The sequence below is a fragment of the Ixodes scapularis genome, unplaced genomic scaffold (assembly GCF_016920785.2).
Source record: "Ixodes scapularis isolate PalLabHiFi unplaced genomic scaffold, ASM1692078v2 PGA_scaffold2__306_contigs__length_199485367, whole genome shotgun sequence".
In the NCBI taxonomy this organism is placed as follows: Eukaryota; Metazoa; Arthropoda; class Arachnida; order Ixodida; family Ixodidae; genus Ixodes; species Ixodes scapularis.
In genome coordinates, this window is record NW_024609857.1 from 18,299,277 (window position 1) to 18,322,015 (window position 22,739).

Below are 22,739 nucleotides of genomic sequence, written 5' to 3' on the forward strand. Positions count from 1 at the left end.
GATGTACGCCACTCTTGCCATAAAAGAGCCTGCCCGTGGCGGTAGGGGACCAGCCTTTTGCCTGCGCTCAATTCAGCTGTAGCGCCTCCTTCGACGCCGTTACGCCTGGGATGCGCGGGACCCGGCCCATGCCCCCCCCCCCCCCCCCCCCTCCCCTCCTTAAATCTTCTATTTTGCTGGGGCCTCCTCTCTCCCCTCCCTCTCATAAAACAAATATGAACATACGGTAATATGTTCCTATTTGTTTATAAAAGTAACGAGAAATCAATGTGTCATTTGCTACAAGACTTTTGTAATTAAATTATGTTACCGATTGCCGCTTCGGAAATATACAGTAGCTATTACAAAATTAGTTAAATAAAGAATTACATAAAAATAATTCGTTATTTGGGAAGGAGTACTTCCCAACTGGGGTAAGAATGCGTATGAAGGTATATTGGCGCCAAATGTGACCAAAATACCACACTGTGTGGCGTTTTATGTATTTGAAGCATAATAGCTATGGTCTGCTCGCCGAACTGTATAACAAACGTATCGCGCTTTTTCTTTATGGAGCGAGTGTGCCAGAATTTATGGCGCAGTCTTGTTAAGTCTTTATAGTGTGTACAAGAATTAGTTCAAATCTAAAAAAGTTTTACGCGATGTTGTTTATGTTTCATTGCTTTCTTTCACTTTTTCGTCACATTTCGACGCAGCATTTGGTGTTTGAAGACGCACTCAGCTAGGCAACCTTATTCCGTCTGTTACAACTAAAGGAAATTAAAGTAAAGTAACAAGTGTACTTTAATTGTATTTAAATACTCTGTTCCACCGAACGCTCTTCGCCTCGTCTCCGGGGCCTTTCAACATGATCGCTCACCAGCTCGCCAGAGCGATCACCCCACATATTTCTCTAATACTCCATACAAGTACAGGTGACTGCGATGGGTCAATATCGATCAACGAAAGCAAGGAGCTAGAGGCTTTGAGTCCTACCTGAAAGTACAAAAAGAAGCCACGACCAGCTTCGAACAGAGGCATTGGACATGACCCAAAGACCCCATTCAAATGTGCGCTCCATCTCGTAGCAGCCGCGCCAATCACCCGATACTGCCATTAGGCTCATTACATTGTCCTGCTGCGCCTCCTGCACCAGCCGCGCTCGGCGTAGACGGGCCGTGTTCGATTTACCAGTGTCGCCTATCCGAAAACATAACCGGAAGTACATTACCCCGCACTTCTCTGCACCGCGTTTGACCGCGCGACACTTTTCTGCTCCGATGCAGGCTGGTGCAGGCAAATCGAACGAGCCGGTTGTTTTGGCACATACTCTGAGCATGTATCGGACACGAGGGCTGCGTTAAGGCTGGTTCACGCATTAGCGTCGATCGCGTTGCGCTGCGATGCGTCGCGTTGTACAGCGCCTCCCCATTGCCTCGTCGTTAAATGTCGCCGTAACCACAGGTCGACGCGAGGAGTCTTAACGAGGCGGTGGTTGCAGTCGCACAAGAACGCAACGGTGTGAACGAGCCTTTAGCGTTCGGTATAAACTCGGCTCAGCCCCGATCGACAACGACAGCTGCGTCACAAGTCGGTAAGGACAGGGATCCAATCGCACGCTTCTTCCCCGAGAAATAGCGATCGTCAGTGTTGCTCTACGAGGTTTTCAATAGGGTTCAATTTGAACGACGAAGCAAGCGAGATTGAGCTAGCCGTGCCCGCTGCCTTGCGGGGCGGCGAGCGCGACATGGCTGGTTTTAAAGGAAGCGCGTTGAAGCCAGCGTTGCCTCATCAACGACACGATCTGTCTTGGAAAAAGACAGAAATAATTGAGCAACGCGGCTGCCGCGCACGTGTGTTGTCGGGCTCTCTGCCGGTCCAGTCATCCGGTGTTAGATAGCGCGGCACACCTTCGAGGCTCCGAGCTCGTTCGGCGTTTATCATATCGCCGCCAGTTTTACATCTACGCGAACCGTCCAACTCGTGCTCTAATCAGGTAAGTACGCTGCAGCCTTTCCGCGAAGGAAGTGGAGTATATAACTTCGGAGCTGCGCAATCGATCATATCATGTTACGATCAATTGAGGAATGCATTTAACTTGTAATTCGTATACTATAAAGACGTGAAAGCACGTGAGTATTTTAGATCCTCATGTTTATTAAAGAAACGGTGTAAACTGTATAGATAAGCTTTCAAACCCGCTACACCATTTCCCTGTATATCGCGACTATAGTCCCGCTATCGGTACGTCATCAAATTGGCCTACTGGACGTTCTATCAAAATTATTCCTCAACTAAAGAATCTCGCTTTAAAGGATCATTAGAGAATAATATCTTAAAAGTGCATCAGGCTACAGGATGCTTTATCAAAATTATTTGTAGTCTTTGCACGAAAGGATTTTGGCGATCTGCTTGGTTATGCAATTGAAGTGTCTGCTTATGTCATCCGTGGCATCGTGTCCCTTGCGAGCAAGACAAAATTTCGTGGTTTCTTTATTTTGTTCGAAAGACATTAGCATGCAAGGCAAAAATAGAGCTTGGGTATTGCAAGATTATAGTGAATTTTATGTTCTTAACTATTTTTAATACCCGCATTATAGACGATTGACATCATCTGTGCATGGGTGCCACCATAACAGACCCTCAGTTTATGTTTCCTCTTATTTTTATCACTTCGCTCCATCATTACCACAGCAGTACAGGTTATTGTCATTTTAGATTCGACTGGGTCCTTCTCCCCAGTATTTGTCTTTGTGGAGGTTAGCCAACGCCCACTTCAGTGGCTTGGTATCTCGGCAAGACAAAAGAAGGTCGGCAGTGGTGGCTCTAATCTAGCGCTTGTGTAAAGCGTCTATATAACGATATTGTGTCTTAAATTTATCATTATAAATGGTCCGGTAATTATGCAACTGACAGGGAACTGCGTTTTTGCAGAGAAATACGAATTCAACTATAGTGCGTGTGTTTCTTTCAACCGTTATCTGAAGTGAATATTATTTACTTTCATTCGTATAGTATATTGAAGAAAAAATTATTTCAAGCAAGAAGGCTCACTGAACTAATTTAGTGTTCACATTCAAGAACCAAAATATTAGGGGAAAAATCGCGAGTAAACTAGGTTTGTCTGCTTGGCAAACGAATTTTCTGACATCTAATTTAGCATGGAGACACGACAGAGGGTTTCTGGTAAAGATGGAATCAATGCAATAACCATAGAAGGAACGCAGAAAAAACTTTAGAGGAGAGGCCGAATTCACAAAACTTTTTAACAAAAAAACAAACAAACATATAAATACGACTGTATCACATCTCATTAACTACTCGGTATTTACGAAGCAAATTGTTTAAAGGTTTTGCGTAGATTAAGACAGAAACCAAAATGCCTGCCAAGTCCGACTTCAGTCCCGTGATCTTTAGAAAAATGCTTTTGAAGCGGCGCCAAGAAACGCTGCGTCAGCAGCACAACGCTAACTATTTCCTTGGCAAAAACAAATTATGTGTCATAATTTAGGGGAAGTACTCAAGGTGAAGAATATTTACGTAAAAATAAATTGCACGTAGTGGAGGCAAGGCGACGCCAGCCGTAATCGCAGCAATGCTTCACTCCCCACATTTAGCTCTAAGAAAAGTGGAGCGTTCCCTCTCCCGCAAAGCAATTGTGAGAGCCAATCACTGCAATCTACGCAGCCGGCTCGTCGAATGACGAGGCTGATTTAAATCTACGCTCAAAGTTTCTTCGAAAGAATTCTCGTAGGCTACGTTCAGAGGAATTTGAACATTTACGAAACACCGAATATTTTCCCTCTTTCCCTCAGTTCTTCCGTCGTTCGTTCCTAAGCACAAAACGACTCAAGATTAGTCATTCTTAGTGAATCCGGCCTCAAGTAAGTGTAGTAGTACCTTAACCACGATATGAGTGTGGGCAGAAGTAAATAACTCACAACACGTTTTGTTTAAGCTATTTCTCGGAGCCAAATTATTAGCGTGTTTCAACAGCTATAGATCTCTCGTGGGACTCCCCAATTGCGGCCTTTTGAAAATACAGCGTATTGACAACCTTTCGCTTCTAACCGCAGGGAGAGTCACCCTAAGGAAGATGTCAGCACAAAATCCACGTCACAATGAGAGCACACGCCTTCCAGTCCAATCAAGAAGCACGTCCAGCCTCCGGGAATCTTTGATGAAAATTGCGAGGATCCTTCCATTAGCGTACGGTTATATGTGGACCGCTGCCCTGGTGAACCTATCCCCGCCATTTTATCCTGCCCTGGTAATTAACCGCTCGTTTGCAATTCTTTCGCGAAGCCAGCCGTTCGTGTAGTCAATGACAGCTTAGGAAACGCGGGCGTGGTTTGTTGCGCCCCTGCCTCTTGCTCTGTGATTGGTTATTAATCGTTCTGATCAACTAATTCCGCAATCTCATTGGCTGCGGAGCGATAATGAGATGATAATGATATGCACGGGGATCACCAGGCCCTGCGTGTTGTTAAGGTGCCGACGACACTAGTGAGTTTGTGGGTGCCGTATTTCTCACGAGTGAGTTCTATTGAATAACGGCTGCGGAGTTCTTGTCTGTATATATGGTATTTGAAAGGTACTCGTGGCTGAATTCGCGAAAGACTGCTGTCGGTTTTTTACTTTAAAGCATCCTCATACACAGGCTGAATGGGAAGTCTGCACAGCACGTGCAGGGAGTAAATGCAGAGGAAATGCTATGTAACTCAGGTACTGAGCTTTTTTAACCGCAGCATTTTGTCAAACCTGACAGCACGAAAATTGCGATAATGGAACGCTCACGCACTTGTCGTGGCTCTATATACGTAAATGAGCAGCTGGCATATGTAAAAACTTTTACTGCAAAAAGATTAATAGGGAACACCATATTGTTATGTTGTTTTGAGCTATATAAGATCAATAGCGAACACCACATTATCTTGTTGTTTTGAGCTATATAAAAATACAACATTTTTGCGAATTTTCGCCGAATCCATTTAAACAAGGCGTTAGTGGTGTGGACATGGGCCAGACTTCTAGAGTTTGCCTTTAGCTTGTTCAAAAAGTTATAAGCAATTTTCGGAAAGTTTCAGTTGAAAAATTGGGTCGGCTCCAGGTGTCCGACGCCGTTCATCTCCATCTATTCATGGGGCTCGTCAACCACCAACTTCTCACTGTGAGTTTCCGAAAATCGTTTATAGCTTTTTAACCGGATAACAGCAAGCTTTTACATTTTGGCACCTGCTCCGTACCGCTAGCGTTATGTTTGGGCGTAAACCGGCGTCCAACCAAATAAAATAGTTTTTGCTAAAAGAAAGAAAAAAGAAAAAAAGCAGTGTAGCTTTTTTTTTTTAATTTTATTCGCGGGAATCTTGTGGACTAGTTCATAATATAATGAAGATGCGACATCCAGTAAGATCCTTTTCGTGAATCTGGAAGTCCTGCGAAACAATATTTCCGGAAATATATTTTTATAACGTAGAAAATGCCAATGAAAGATAGCGATTTAGATGTTTCCTTCACATTGCAACTTTATAGGAATCTTCGCGCGTTTGGATTGCGCTGGCAAACCAGTCTCCTTTTTATATACATTTAAATCAGCTGCTTCTTATTATTGCATTAGTTCCCCTGCGAGCACTGTAACCAAGGAAAGATAAACGTTTCTTTCCTCTTGTTTTCTTTTTTTATTGTTTGGGGGGGGGGGGGGGGGGGGGCGGGGAGGAGGGCAGCTTAGTAGTTTTTTAATACCTTCCAGAAGAAACAAAAGGGAACAAACAGCGAATCAATTGCACACTTTCTGTGGCGTTCAAAGAACAAAAAAAAAATCATATTTAAAACAGCTAAACGACTATCGAACGAGAAATTAACCTGACGCTTTTGCTTGAGCGTTTTCTCACTTGGGGAAAACCAGGGTAATCTGTGCAAAGAAGAAGATCGGTTAGTGATTAGCTTCTACAATCAAACGATGCCTCTGGGTTTGTAACATATTGTGTCACAATGCCAACCGTACTTCATACCCAAGACTAAGGAACCTAACACTAAATTATTGTACACATTTGCATTGACAGAACCTGCCCTGCTCTCCAAACAAATCGTCAGTTTAATTTTGATTAAAGCACTCTTTTGTCATTTCAGCAGCACAGAAGTGCGTTGCTTGCTTCACATCGAGACATCATGAAGATAACTAATCAAAATATACTGTATGAACCAGTACACAAATAGCATCAACCATCAGGAACATCCAGAGAAAAATACTTCATTAATAGTGCCATTCACCTTTTTATAATATTAAGAAAAATGACTCTAAATCAGTTCGCGTAGGTTGTTAAGCAAAGTTTCGAAAATCGGAAAAACAAAAGAAAAAAGAAAACGAAACATTGTTTTACTCGAATAAAATCAATAAATACTTCGTTACATAGATAGTGTAACATATCATTAAAATGAATGATAAAAAATGTCGAGCTTCAACGCATAAACCTATTTTGCGGGTATGGCGCAATGAAGATCAATAAGAACATAACGCTCAATTAATCTCTGCAAGTATCGCGAATACCTCTAAAAATAAATATTTATTTATGATTCAAAAATGGAGCAAAACATTCACCCACACTTCTTTTTGCAGAATTCCGCAGTGTTTTCGTAAATGCAGGGACAAGCAGCAGTAAAACGCGCAGCTCTTAAGAGACAAAATGACAAAAGAAAAATTCTGCATAGGTGCCTTCTCAGAGGAGAAAGATAACCTAATGACACGAATAACTAAGCCTTGCTCCCGCAACTCCAGTGATAATCGGCATTGCGTATTAGTTGTTGGAAGACAGCTTTTCTGGGTGTTACGGTGAAAGGAAGTCAAATTACGTACTTCGCAAAAGTTATATATAGCAGGGGTCACCCAGCTGCCGCTCGCGAGCTGCATGCGGCTCTTTGCGAGTGTACTTGTGATCTTTCTGTGCCCCGAACTTAAGAGGCTACTAGGACAAACCGTCGCAAAGGAAAAAGGAATCGAATTGGAAATATGTGTGGGTTAGGAACGGTCAAATCTTTGCAAAGAAGGCTGAGAACACGGTTGTTGTCAAGATACAAACTAGCGATGATGTGGCAAAGATTGTAAGCGCCTAAAACAAAACAAGAATATGGAAAACCCAAAATGCCTAGCACATATGTTGACCCTGCTGACTTGCATAAATTAACCAAAAAAGATACCTAAATTTGTTCCACTTAAATGTTGGCTCAGTGAAAAACAAAACTGAAGATCTTGAACTGCTGTTTAATCATGTTGGTGTTAGCTTTGATGTAATTATGTTTAGTGAAACATAGTACAATGAAGAATCATCATACTTCAACCTCCCTCATTATCAACATTTTGCTTTAAATCGTACAGATAAGAGAGGAGATGGAGTTTCTTTACTAGTTCAGTTTCCTACAACTTCGGTGTTGATACCAAAATTTACAGTACTAACTGTGGATTACGAGTCACTTACAATAAAAAATTAATCAAACATCTATTGTGTTGTTTATCGTCCGCCGGATGCTGTTTTTCCAGATTTATAACCTTTTTTGAAACTTTGGTGGATTTTGCCTGTGTTAATAAATATATCTTAAATGTAGGTGGCGATTTTAATATTGATGTATTGACCTATTCAGCTTCACGAGCAGAATTAATGAATTAGTTAGAAGCATAGTCTGTTCACAACGTCTTTAGTATGCCGACACGTGTTACATGCTCTTCCTCTACAAGAATAGATCTTTTTATCACAAATCGTGATGTGGCGCATATCACCGCTGGGGCAATACTTGCTGACATTAGTGATCACTTTCCAATTTTTTTGTCTTGTACCAAAATTGTTAGGAAACAACACAAACCAGAACTATGTCCCTCTTTTCAACTAATCACTACTTTTACGCTAGATAAGTTCCGTGAAGATATTGGTTGCGTTGACTGGAACTACATTTCGAACGAGGAAACGGTGGTCACAGCATATAACAAGTTCATTGATAACATTGTCGAAATATGTAAGCGAAATTTTCCGTAAAAAAAAGTAAAGAAAAATAAAAAAAATCCCGTAAGCCGTGGATTACCGCGAAATTACTGCAAAAAATAAATATCAAAAACAAGATATTTAGCACTTTTATTAGAACAAAGGACATAAAATCATTGGAAAATTATAAACGTTACAGAAATAAATTAAATTCAGAGTTAAAACATGCAAGAAGGAACTCCTATCATAAGCAGTTTAACGAAACTATACAGGGAGATATTTTGTGGAAGCGACTCAGAAACGTTTTGCACCCAGTTGCTGAGTTGACCATCCAAAAAATAATTCTGAATGGAACAGACTACGATGGGGAGAGTTTAGCCAGTGCTTTTAATAACTACTTTGTGAATTTGGTCCCCGCTTGCAATACTGTGTTGACTGGAAATCACATAACCACTCATGCTCGTGTAAGTGACTCCTTATTCTCTTTTCCCACAAGCGAAAACGAGGTTGTCAATACCTTTCATAGCTTAAAAAACAGTAAATCTTGTGACATAAATGATTTACAAATAAAGCCAATAAAATACGTATTAGATTTACTTGCCCCTATACTCACATACATATTTAATCTAGTGTTGGAAACAGGTACCTTTCCTTACGAATGCAAACCGCTAAAGTAACCGTGATTCATAAAGGAGGCGATATAAATAATCTGTCCAACTATAGGCCTATTTCTATTCTTCCTGTATTTTCTAAGGGGCTTGAGAAAATCATTCATTCACGCTTAATTAACTTTTTTAACAAGTATATGTTGTTGTCGAATTCACAGTTTGGTTTCCGGAAAAATATGTCGACTGAGATGGCGCTCATAAAGCAGAAAGAGATAATTATTGAGGCTTTTGAAAAAAAAACTGGCTTTACTTGGCATTTTTATAGATCTTTCTAAGGCGTTTGACCACTTGAATCATAACATCTTAATTGCTAAGCTTGACATGTATGGTGTTCGTGGTACAATGTTATCACTAATTAAATCGTATCTCCTAAACCGTAAGCAGTGCGTATCTCATAATTCATTCCTATCATCTAATGAGGATATTAAATCAGGCGTCCCACAAGGCAGCATTTGGGGGCCCCTTTTATTTATTATTTATAGGAATCGCGTTTTCAATATCAATACCGATGTACAGTGAATAGCATAGGCTGATGATATAACCTTGTTTTTTTACAGGCACTGACCCCGATAAACTTATAGTTTCTGCTAACAATTTTCTCTCTTCCTTAAAAATATGGGCCGACTTGAACTGCTTAAAAATTAACGCTAATAAAACAAAGGCCTTATTGTTTAGACCCAGAAATAAAATAGCAAGTGTGTCTACAAATCTTTGCTTGGGCGGAAATAATATTGAATTCGTTCAGGAAATTAAAGCTCTGCGTGTTTTCTTCTCGGAACATCTTACGTGGGACCAACACATAAACCACGTTGACATGAAATTAAACAAACTTAATAGCTTGATGAATAAACCTAGACATATTTTGCCACAAAACACAAAAAAACTCCTATATAATTCTTTGTTCCTGCCGACTCTCACTTACTGTCATGTCATATGGGGAACAACTACAAATCAGAACATGTTAAAGTTACTCGCACAAAAAAGGGCTCTACGTATTATAACTAACGTTCCATGGTTTACATCAACTCGTAAGTATTTTAATGAATTAAATATTATAAATGTGTTAAAAATGCATGATTTCAAACTAGTTTCTCTTTACAAAAATGCAGTAACAATAAACAACGCATCACTGATACAACTATTTAATCGAATCAAACACATATCATCGTATAATATAAGACAGCCCGAAATACGGCAAAATACCAACCGTCAGAACCTCGTATGGATATCAATCTATACTTTCTACCTTGCCTGTTCTCCTTAACAACCTCGCAAAACAAAACATTACACCCGAAACATCAACAATACAGTCCCTGAAGTCCCATTTCATATTTTACTGATACGACGTTTTCGAATTTTTCTTTATGCTTATATGGTTTCTCGCTGTAGTATTTTTCTTGTGTGACCTTGTTGTATATTTTTTTTTGTTTTTTTTTGTGCATCATGATGTCTGCAATTTCATCACCTTATGTTTTACTTGTCTAGGTATGTAGGCATGTATGTGATGTATGTATGTGTGTATGTATGGCGTGTTGCATGTATTGTGTGTTATTTATGCTGATTCACCAGTTATAATATTTGCATTATCATTACTTGATTATTACTTGACCCGGTATATATATATGTTTGTGTGTTTATGTCTGTATTATTGTCACTCTACCTCTTCGTCGGTTAGACTTTAAATGTTCTGCTATGCTTTGAGTGATTATTTAGTTGAATTTTATTGTGTACTCTATTGTCAAGTGCTGGGGGCAGGGGCCTGTCAAGCTGCAACTGCAGCTTTTTACCCTGCTCTCCACACTCCTTTGGAGTGAAAATAAACGATTATATTATTATTATTATAAAGGGCGGTTCGCGTCTCCCCAATAAACTTAACGCCCTCCCTACCCCCTCCCCGTCTTCGACGCTTCCCTCTCAGTCATACGAGCACTTCCACAATAAAAGAAAAGGAACGCGTTCTAAGTTGGAAGACAGGTTGCGGCTTCAGAATCTTGTGCTACTGCTACATTGTTATTTTGTAGCAGCAGAACAAAATTGTTTTTGACACAAATTATATAAAGTAGCTGAGCAAGTTTAATTTCTTGCTTTTGGAAAACGTCTGGAGACCTCCCCCCCCCCTTTCCACTCTTTTCTGCCTTTCCTCTCCCAAGGCTGCTCTTGGAAGTTCAAGTTTAATTTCTTGTTCTATAAAAACGTCTGGAGCCCCCCCCCCCCCCCCCCCCTCTTCCACTCTTTTCTGCCTTTCCTCTTCCAGGCAACTCTTGGAAGTTTAGTGTGTGTGTGCGTGTGTTCTTTTTTTTTCTTTTGCTGCTCTTAGGCCAGGCCAGCCTGGCCACCGCTGATCTATAGACCAACACGCGGCCCTGACGTCACGCAGCTGCGGTGGCGCTGTCGACGGCACTGCGCATGCGCAGACGCTTCACCTCACGCGAATTCGGCTTTTGCGCACGCGCAGTGCCCACACCTGGTGTGGGCAAACGCGGGTTTGTTTGTAAACAGCGTGCCGGTCTATAGGAACCCTGGCAAATCGTAATCATAGCCGCCAATATTATTTTAATAACATATAGAGTAGTGCAAATGGCTTCCTTCCAGCGGTGTCCACGATTACGTTGAAACAACCTGGGCCCAGCCAATTAATCTGTGTTGCCCTAATGATGGGCAGATAGAATCTAAGAAATCTGGAGCGTTTAATTTCATGCAAAACAGTTCTCTCAGTAAATCGCTCCCATCTATTGGGGGGTTTGGCGAATCACGAGGTTGAAAATATTGCCGCATGCAAGGCCGAGAGGGAATGCTACTCTGTACTTCTAGAAGATTAGCTTTACTCTTACCCATATGTTCGACGCTCAAACATTCTAGACCTTCTGTTTGAGGTAACGTGTGTATTAGATAAGGAGACCTACGTAGCATTGCCGACTCAGTCTCGCCCTAGTTCGACGCTCGAACGTGCTAGGCCGAATTTTCGAGGTACCGAGTGTAATAGAAAAGAAGCCCCACGTGGCCTTGCCGAGTCAGTTACTCTAGCGCTAGCCAGCTCTAACACCGACACCCCTACGCTCGCTGCTCCTTTCACGACTCTCGTCCTTCCCTCTGGCACAAGTTCGCCGATTGTGCCTTTATTTCATTCTTACACTTGTCGATCCTTTTTTTAATGCGCGACATTTCTGAACGAAAGAACGAGCGTCGAGAAAGCAGTAGCAAGCATCGGGGTGTCGACGTGACACCTGGCTAGCGCGAGTGTCACTTCACAAAGGCCACACTGGGTTCCTTATATACTACACTCTGCATCTCTAACATTGAGACGTCGTCGTGTTTCTTCCACCCAGTCTCAGGTGGTCTAAAAAATGGTAAACTTACACCAGCTCGCCTGCGCCCTAACTGTTTTTTTCATTATTCGAACTAGAATGTTCTAGCGCCAAACTAGGCGGAGACCAGGGTGTTAGATAGACAGGTGGGGAAACGGCCCATAGAACCCTACCGCAGCGCCGTGACCGGACTGTGTACTCGTCTGCTTGCGCGTACCCCCGATGGCGCTGCGGCGAGAGGAAAAAAATTGGAATCGAATTCGCACGGAACTTTAAGGGAGAGTACGCAAAATAAACCGAGAGCACGACATTCCTTCATTGAAAATCCACGAGAAATCATCTCCGTCAGTTTAGCCGGTCGCCACCGGTCGCCCACCCGGAGTGAGAGTTCGCGGTGCTCCAGATAGATGGCGCCACAGAAAAAGAGAAACCCGAGGGGGACACAATCCGGTCGCTCATTCGGCTCTCGTTTCCCCACCTGTCTATCTTACACCCTGGCGGAGACTGACTCGCCAAGGCCCATGTTGGCCTTCTTATCTATTATACTCGGCATCTCGAACCTTTTTCATAGAACGTTCGAGTGTCGAAAATTTGGGATACGCTTAAGCGAATCTTCTAGAAATACGGAGTAGCGCTTCCTCTCGTCCATGCTTGTGGCAATATATTTAGATATAAACTAAAGGCCTTCGTTGCGGCACTTCGCATGAAGTTATATCATTCACAGTGCAACAGGTCTGGCTATCTTTTTAGATCGAAACGTTTTTAATCTCGTTATTCGACGATCTTTCTTCTTAAATTGTAGCGATTCGCTCTCCTGAACGCTTTGCGGGAAAGTAGACGCTCTAGGATTTTTTCAGTGTGTAATGTTAAAGCTGTAGTGTTCGGGAGCCCCTCATCTTCGCCAACTTTGCGCATTTTCAAAACTCTCAAACTTTAAGAACACGCAATTCTTTTAATTGTTGAGAGCTGAATTCCAGCCTTTAGTGTGCGCGAAATTTGATGGTCGCAAATACAGCCCTTCTGCCGAATTTGCCACAAAACTGGGGCCCTCAAAACAGAGGGTTTTACAGTATCCTCCTTAACAGAGAGTTGGCTTTTGTAAGTATTTCACGCTTCAACAAACTATACCATATGCTCCAGTGCGTTTTCTTCTCACGGGGTAGTAAATCTAACCGATCATTATTCGTTATGCAAGAAAAATAAAGAATGAGTTTCATTTAATTGCATCTATGTAAACTCTGAACATTGTGTGGTGACTAAAACAGCGCAAAGAAAAACAACACACTGTCTTTCCGGCGCGCAGTTACCTCCGAGTCTTTAATTTGTGATTGTGTTTTTCCAGGCAACTGCTCGGGGTCTGGCAACCTGGGAAAGCGGCTTTGTTTTTTCTGCAATGAAAATTGGAATGTTCATGGGATCTGTCTCTATGAATAAAATGGTGAGCACAAGCTTACGATTGCAGTTAACAGCGTCTCGCTTTTCCAGTGACGTTTTCATTGTTATTCGAAATATATACATGGTGTAAATACAAATGTAAGAAACTTGCTGACTGTTTTATACACATCCAAACACAAAAGAGTAGAAAAACGGTCATGCCGGTATCATTTGATTATTTTTTTTTATTATAAATTAGATGCTTTTTTGGTAAATCGTATCCAGTACCGAAATATGTACTTACTTAGTTTTGTGGTGTGTGTACACGCTAAAGATGCAGAACAAACACCCGAAACCTTGGACATACAGAATAGAAAGTTATCGAAAATTGGTTTTGTTACAAAATGCTGGTTCCTGTAATTTAATATAGCATAATTGCCCACACCTTTTTTTTTAACAGTTTTTGATTTAATCATACACCTATCCTTTTATTTCGTACGCCGATTAAGGAATCTCAATTAGCGTAGTCATCGACAGCTTCAGCGAAGCAGGTAAAGGACTGTGAGCGTCTATAGCGTGATGCAAATTCAATTTCAGTGTGGTGTTTCTCTGAGTAGCCTTGTTTTGAATGAGGCGAAGACAAAAAGAACATCATTTTTGAAAAAGCCTGATACTGTGAGCTTTTCTTATACGTTAGACGACAACGTTATTCCTCGTGTTTCTGTCATTACCAATCTGGGAGTATATATGGATCCTGAATTTAATTTTAATCACCATGTCATTGCTATAACAAATCCATCTTTTAAAGTCTTGGGAGCTTTTGCATGTGTAACTAGTAATTTTTTAAATTCATTTTGCTTTTTACGTTTGTTTTCTCCCTCGTGCGTAGTCGCAGTGAACACGCCTCGGTGGTGTGGAATAGTATTGGAGTTAAAAATTTATGTATCACCGAGCGTTTTCAAAGAAAGTTATTTCATGTACTTTATGATCGCTACATTTATTTTGATTATTACTGCAGTTATGAAAAAATATGAAGACTTATGAAACCGATTACATTGCATAACAGAAAAATGAGACATGATCTGAAATTTGTGCACGAGGTCGTTAATAAAATAATTGATTTATCTGTATCGCTTAGGTGCATACTTACGCGTTCCTCAGATTTCTTGCAGATCGCATTCAATGCTTTATTCTTCTGATTTGCATAAAGCAGAACATATCACACGGCTACAATTAACGTATAACAAATGCGAACATATTGCTGCGAAAAGTATAGCGTTGATAATTTTGACAACGCGCGTCGATTTTGAACTTTTGATTTATTATATCGTGTTGTTCTAAAGTTTTTCTTCCTATTCCTATTTTTTTTCTCCTGTTACATAATAATCTAGAAAGTGCACCACTAAAAAAACGTCATGCTGTTTGAGGTCCACTCAAAATGAAAAAAAAAAAGAATGAATAAGAATGCCAAGAAACAAATCACGAAGCGTTAGTGTCATCACAATCAGCCACGTCTTGTAGTTGATGAGCTATACTCAGCTTCACATTGCGTTGGCTACTTCGCATCGACGTTGCAGACAACGCTACGATGCGAAGTAGCCAATGAAGCAGCGCCCGCAAGTCCATCGTCATGGCGCTCGTTGTCGCTGAGTTTACTATCACTGGCTAAACCAGTCACACAAAGCGCAACTTGACGATGAGCGCCATGACGTTGCTCGACTGACGTTGCTCGATTGATTCCATCTGATTGTAGTGTCGGCTGCTGTCGAACGTAGGTGGCAACGAAGTAAAAACCTTTCCAGCGCTTATCACCCAAGCGAAAAATGCCGAGTCCAAAAATGCCTTGGAGACATGCGCGTCCTCTTTTATTTCAAGTAAGAGAGCCGCTGCGCATGCTCAGAACCCCCGTTCTACAGCCCAGTATACACTTTTCCATCGCTTATCACCCGGGTCAAAAATGCTGAGTCACTCAGCTGTGGACGGATTCGCAGGGTCTGATGCACCGTACAACAGTGCTCAGATGCTGTTCCACAGCGCAGCAGATAAACATGGCAGCGCGCAGAAAGCAATTTTTGGAAATGACTATAGCTAACGATGGAAGTGCGCAGATGGTGATTATCGGAAGGTCTACGGCGGTGAACAAAGAAGAATGTTTAATCAGCATATAGATAGGTTGAAATCTGTGACCCTTTCTTATGTTTTTAACCCCGACGAGGTCATGCTCCAAGTATGGTGCACTTAGTGGGATGGCCAGCAACGCTGTCACTCGACGGAGACCCTCTCGAAGGTACGGAACCTTTGAACACCTGCCCAAGTAGCCAACGTCAGTGGGTCTTCGTCTTCTTTTTTCGTTAACATCTAAAGAAGCTGCTGCTGGGAAGACATAAACGTCCGGGGCCAATGACAGGGGCTGTTGGATTTCATTTTCATGGATGCCGACAGCCACCTTCAATAACAGCAGGATCGAGCCGGTGACGCAATATCGTCGCGTAACCGCGGATATACTTAAGGGGGCTCGCGGACACACGCGACAAGGAGAATCGGTGGTTTAGAGGGCTTACGCCTCTCAGCTCGGAGCGTGGAGCGAAAGCTTGCGTTGCACAACTTCCTGGCTTCGGCCCCCCTCCCCCCTCCCCCCCCCCCCCCCCCCCCCCCACCTGGCCGTCGTGAGTTTCACTACTGCGCCAGGTTAGCGGTGGTACTGCACTGGCTAAATTTCACACCTTATCTACACTTCAATGCTGTCTAAGCATACAAGAAAGACCATTACTTTTCACGCGCGGTTGAGACAGAATGAGACTACCCTTGAACGCCCATCAAATCACGTCTAATTAAAACATAATCATCTTATAGCCGAAACCAGGTCTCCAGCCTGCCTGTCCCCCAGCCCTTAACAACTGGTGACCAGCGGTGGGATTTTGCCTTACACGGATGAGCGCAGCAGCCACATTTCCAGCCGAGGAAGATGTGTCCGCAGGCGTCGAACGCCCCTGAGCAACGCCTCCTCTACTAATACTTTGGTTGGGGCGAGTTGGTGCATATCGATTAAAAGGTTAAAAGGCGCGAACAAACAGGAGGAAAAGGTTAAAAGGCGCCTGTCCGTGTCGTACGTGTGTCTTTTTTCGCCGTTTGTTCGCGCCTTTTAAGCTTTTAATCCTGTACTAAGATGCCTGTCATAAAAGCGGCGACCGTCCTGGCGTACCCTCTCCCTCTTTCCTCCTCCGCCTCACCGAAACGACCGCGAGGGGCGCTGCCAACTGACACTATTGCGGCCGTGACACCGCGGGAGATTTGACGTCTGCTATTGTGATACCAGTAGGGGTGTGCAAATAGTGGTTCAAATCGAATAGCGCAGTGTCATCGCTAGCATCAACAGCGCAAAACGAGCCAGTTGCATCTGCTTCCCTTGGCGCCGCAAAGGCTATGAATGATGTTGTGTTGTACAGGGGGAACAGCACACCCGAAAAACAGTTATTCAAGTCCACGCACACAAAAGCAGACACAGTTACGCAGCGCTGAATAACAACTCTTCGGGATAATGACACTTCCGTCTTCGTCTTCTTTAAGTATGATGAACTATGGCCATGGAGAATAATGTGATATTTTTTCTCTCAATAGGTAGCTAAACCGTAAACCAAAAACTAAAATTAAAATTTATGCTAAATTAAATAAAATCAGCGCTCAGTTGCGAGCGGCCGGCCGCGCCAGCCGCACCGAGATTATGGTGCCTGGATCGCGTCTTCGACTGGTGTGTTTAGCGTCCTATCCCACCCATACATCAAAAGTGGTCCCCAAGTGGCAACAAATGACGTCACAGAAGCCGGAGTATCATGCTGTTGCCTGACACGATCCTGGCGGTTCGCCGCAGAAATGCTGGCGAAAAGCACGAGCGAACTCGAGTGTTGCTGTCGTCAGGGCGTCCCAGGCGTCCCAACTTCCGGCTGCACTAGCTTCCGTGAACTTTCACAGTGGAGAGCGACCTGCTGCAGAACAGGCGTCTGCCATTTCTCCACAACTGTCGGGACGCCGCCAGGGTCGCGACCGGCGACAGCATGACACTTCTATGACGTCATCAGGCGGAAATCGAGGAACCACTTTTTTGGCCGCGGTAAACGCACCAGTCGGAGACGCGTTCCAGGCACCATACCGAGATGGCCGAGCGCCTAGCGCGAGTTGATGGTGATGATGATGGTGATGCTCTAGTCGTTTCTTTTGAACCGGGCGGTTCCGAGCCATGCTCGTGCCTAGCCGAAAAAATAGTGTCAGAGGCGAGCGCCACCGCGTGGCGTTTGACTACAGCACGATGGCAGACCGGCCGCAATGGGAGAGCGAGCCCTCTGACAGGCATCTTAAGGGGTATTCACACGAGGGAGAAATCCCGGGGATTTCTCCCCGGCACGCGCATCCCACGACGAAAACGTCAGGCTTTGCGATGTGCGAAAGTCTCGCGTTTTCATCTCGTGATGCGCGCGTGCCGGGGAGAAATCCCCGGGATTTCTCCCTCGTGTGAATACCCCTTTAGGGCCTTATGTTGCGCATTTTAGAGCCCCAGTCCCACAGCTAGTAGGGAGAAGGAAATGACGTCAACAACGCTGCAAACGCAGACTGGATGTTGATTGGTGAGAGTCGCTGGTGACGCATTTCCGCAGAAGAAACCAAAGCTCACTTTTTCTTTGTTTTCTTCTGCGGAATTTGCCATCAGCGACTCTCACCAATCAACATCCAATCTGCGTTTGCTGCGTTATTGACGTCACTTCTTTCTCCCTAGTCGTCATGGGAGTCCAAAAAGCGCAATATAGGGCCCTTAGTACAGGAGGCGTTGCCCTGAGAGCCCTGAGACTGGCTCGAGGTTCAACTTTCAATGATGCCTGGTCCTTTTCGGGCATCGGAACGTCGTCGCTGGCATCTGGCTGATGGGACGGGCGGTAAGGCAGAGATAAAGCGGTCGAGGTTTCCGAGAATGGGGCTCGAATTTCGACGAGCCGCTGAGCTTTCATGATCCTTCCGAGGTTGGCGAAGATGTGCTTGCCTCTAGGAATTTGAAAAGGTTTTAACGCCCACAAGGCGAAGTTCAATTTAAAGGCTTGTCGTTTGATTGAGGTTTAACGCTTCTCGACGACCCACTCACTGTATTTGGTTCTGGAGAGGATCCAGTTCTCGAGAAAATTGTTTTCACGCATGCGGCGAATTTCGTGCAGCCTGTTAGCTACCGTGACAACCCTTAGATTGAGAAGCAGTCCGGCATGCGTTCAAAGAAAATTTAAATATAACTTTTCATTCGTGCGTTATTTTGCCCTGTTGCGAGTTTCCCTTTGGATTCCTCTGAGCCAAAGGCTAGCTCAACATCAGAAGAAGTTTCTGGGAAAACTTTCTGTGGTTATTTGAAAAAGGTATCTTGAGTGCAGTGTGCCATAAAACGCGAAGAGCACAGGTTTTATGTCGAGTTAGTTTTGAAGTGCAAATTTTTGTAGTTTTAAAAGTTAAGTAACATAGGGTTCTGATAGAATATGATAGTATCGTTTGACTTACTTCAGTGTCGAGATGGGTCTGTCGAGCTAAGAAAAAAGGAGCTCATGGAGCTTGCTAGAGAACTTGAAATTTTTATTCCAAGAGCTGCTAAAAAGCCTTATCAAATTTCAGAAACATATAAAACTACCCTTAATATTAAAATGCAAAACGTGTGGGATTTTATAGTGGAAAAAACGAAGCGCAGCTGGTCGCATCTTTAAAATAAATGTTAGAGGATTATTCGGCTTCACTTTGACGTAATATTTCGGATGTGATCCTATTTCGTACCACTAAAGAGATACCAGTCATTTTTTTTGGTTTTCTTTTTGACCGGAGCTGCCCTTTTAGGTTTGGTTCTGTCTGACGATCGCATTTTCTTATCGATGAGAAAACGCCGTCCTTTCGGAACACTTTATTAATAATACTTAAAATATCAGCATCATATAAAATACATATTTTCGATAATAAAATGCGTGAGGGGCACAGCAGGAACACACCGAACGAAGGCTTAGCTGCTTTTTGGGGTTCGAGTCTGGTGTCTGTGTTCCCTGCTGTCTCGGTCTCTGTTCCTTCGTCTGTTCAAGGTGCTTGTCAAACGCGGCGTCCCTGGGGTCTTTTTATCAGCAAGTTGGAAGCTCGTACTTCTGAAAGAGACCACGCTGCCTCCGGAAAAGTTGTCTTTCTCACCCTGGCGAGGCCGTGCTCAAATTACGATGTACTTACAGGTACGGTCCGCAACACCATCGCTCGACAGAGGCCCTCTTGAAGACCCGGAACCAAGGCTTTTGAACATCAGCCGAAATAATCAACGTCAACTGAAGCCCCTTCATGTTTCAAATGTAGCGCAAAGTGCGCCGATGCACGAGTCACGTGCAACGTGAAGCCCTTGGGAAGATCATGGCGGCACAGCGCAGCACTGAGCTAGATTTTAGACGCCATGTTCTTCCCAGAAGTGGCGCGCGGCATGTGTCTAGGGCAGTTCCACAACAATGAAGGGCGCCACTTTTCCCATGATAAAGGGGCTTTAACGTCAAAGGGTCTTCATCTTCCTCTTTCTCTAACATCGGGAGAAGCTGCTGCTGCGAAAACATGAACCCGGGCCAATGACTGGCGCTGTTGGACCTCATTTTCATCGACACAAACAGCCACCTCCAATCACACCAGGATCCCACCGGTGACGCAACAGCGTCACGTCAGCGCGGCTATAAGGGGGGACATGGGGACGCGTGTGGAAAAGACATGATTAGACTTACCATCGAACACTTCCATCAAATAATGTCTCATTAAAACATCGTCCTATTATAGCACAAACCCTGTCCCCAGCCTGTTCTTCCCCCAGTTCTTAACACCTTATATGGTCATTCTCAATAGTGTTATGACTTATCTATCAGCGTGTTTTTTATTTTTAACTTATCCAGACAAGGGACACAACGTTCTTCTTGTGAACGTCCGCTATCCTCACGTGACGGCCAATGCATTACAACGTTTACCCGTCCTCAAACAGGCTTTTGAATGTATTACTTTGCCCGCGATTACCGGCACTTCACCAGCTATAATTTCATTTGTTTTTTTGTTATGTTCCTATTTCTTTGTTTTGCAGATAAGCTGTTTTTCGCCGACTAGAACCTACCTCATTGGCCAATGCCTTACGCTGCTCTATTGTGGGCTTTTCGGGTAACCTGCATTGATTTCCTCTGACGATTTCGGTTCCAGATATTTTTGCCGCCAGGTGACGCCGTAAAAATACAACAGCTGAGGAAGGTACTTTAAGGTTAAATTAAGAAGCTGATTACAACGCCGTTCGCAACGTTATTCAGAGAGGTCCAAATGTTAGGCTTGTTTGAGACGTTTGCTTCGGTACTTAAATTTTAGTTTCCGAACAAACATGTACCTTGAAAACGCTATAAAATACCAAAAAAAAGAAGAAAAAAAAAACTTTAGGTGTCCTGCGGAACTTTACTGTACGTATGCTCGGCACTTTCCTTCAGGTGGTTTATATTTATATAGCGTTAAGCAATATTGATGACAAACATCGAATGAACAAAACAATACGTGAAGGTCGCTTGGTCCTAAAAAATGGAAATATTTTAATATTATTTTTTCATTATTACCGTTAATTGTATACATGCCGCAGGCAACTGAAGGGCTACAAAAAGGAAGTCACTGAAAGCTTCAAAAAGGCCAGACGTGGATTAATATCATCACGCTTATCATTGATATCACATTAAAAGTTACGAAGATAGAAGATACGTATTTTTGTTTTTCAAATCTCTGTAATTCGAATCTCCGTGAAATTTAGAAGCGACCATACTGTGCTCAGGATTCTCCACATTCCGTCTTTTTTAACCTGTCAGAGACTGTACAATAAGCAGATATATTATTTAATATAAAAATAAAGAACTGAGGTGGCAGTGCCACTGATATAAAAAAAATAACAGCACTAACTTCGGTATTTCTTAACGAGACTTTTGATAGATAGAAGAACAATACAGTTACACTTTGTTTAAAAAAGTATAATATTTCACATCGCCTAATCAATTTATCTAAGAAAGACATTTCAATAAATATGGAATCGCATAGTTTACTGTCCACAAGAAAATGTAAAATAAAACTACTATCTCTAATAACAATGCCATCATATGCGATGTCACAGGGTATAAATTGGGGGCTATATGTATAGTTGATAAAGTAAATTGTTTGTATACCTAACGCGAAGAACATTAGGGATTGAAATATTCCGTCTTGTGCGATATTTCCTTCGGCGATTCGCCATGATTATCTCAGGACACGCAATTACGGCAGTCAAAATAGTTGTTATTTAATAGAATAAGATAAACTTCGATTAGTTTGTTTCTCTACATTTTTGTAACAAGGAAAAACCAGCTTGAGAATAAATCTGCGTATTGGAAAGCGTTACCTTCGTATCTAATAGGTGGCACAGCTCTTTTACTAGGTTTAATCTTACGAATGTTTGGTGAAATGCTCGTGTTCCCTAAAACGTCAGGACACTAAAAGAGAAACCTACCTAATCTTAAGATCAGTCAGCTCAAATAGACAAACATATAAATACATAGTAAGTAGTGCTTCTTTTTCCTAGCGACCGACAGATAACACATGGTAAACGAGCAGCGAGTACGACTAAGCTGCGTCAGCCGCTTTTCGTTACCGCCCCCTAGCATGCTTCATATCATAAAACGTCACTACAATGCTGCCAGCACGGTGGCATTCGTTGGAATGTGCACATAGTTTCAACTGTCATGACATTAATTGCGAACTAAATATTTCTGGTCTTCAGGACACTTTATTGGATACCGGCGGAGATGTTTTTGTGTCTGTCAATACTAGCAATGCTAATTGGAGGATTCTCGATAATCATCCAGAACATAACAATGTATGCAGCTGCAACATTATTATACTCAACAAAGAAAGGAAATTTCATCGTGAGTATGCTATCGAAATTTTTTTTTGGGCCAGATATTATTTTATAAATGACATCTAGCACGCTGAAATTAACTGTCTCAAAGTTAATATATATACTTTGTCCGATTTTGTTCATTCGAATTTTTCGAACTGGTTACGAGTGTGATTCAAAATACTCTAAGCGGTATAACGCGGCACTGTTAGCCCGAGGAAGATATTTCTAGGGATGTAAAATTATTTCAAGGTGAAATGAGCGATTAATTTACATCAATTGCTCGATTATTTCTTAGGAAATTAATAAATCAAAATTGTTCTCCTTCATGTTTTTTTTTTCATTATCCTCGCCGATATCCCAATAAAAATCAGGAATAAAAGTTTAATACCTTCAGCGAGTAATATGCACTTACGGATTGCAATGTTTTAAATTCGAAGATTAAAAACCTCACTGCTCTTATTAGGTATTTTCTTGTATTTGAAGCAAGCGAATATTTCTCGGTAAAGACCACATATACACG

General features: G+C 42.6%; 1 protein-coding gene across 1 annotated transcript in view; it reads left to right on the forward strand.

Annotated features, from left to right (window-relative positions):
- The first annotated feature begins 1,914 nt into the window (after window positions 1–1,914).
- The window catches only part of LOC121832954 (MFS-type transporter SLC18B1-like), a 37,283-nt gene continuing 16,458 nt past the window's right edge, over window positions 1,915–22,739 (forward strand). The window contains exons 1-5 of the mRNA XM_042291222.1: window positions 1,915–1,975; window positions 4,056–4,249; window positions 13,265–13,360; window positions 20,405–20,478; window positions 22,100–22,244. Of these exons, the coding sequence (XP_042147156.1) occupies window positions 4,076–4,249; window positions 13,265–13,360; window positions 20,405–20,478; window positions 22,100–22,244 (489 nt within the window). The 5' untranslated portion in view covers window positions 1,915–1,975; window positions 4,056–4,075. The remainder of the gene's footprint in view (window positions 1,976–4,055; window positions 4,250–13,264; window positions 13,361–20,404; window positions 20,479–22,099; window positions 22,245–22,739) is intronic.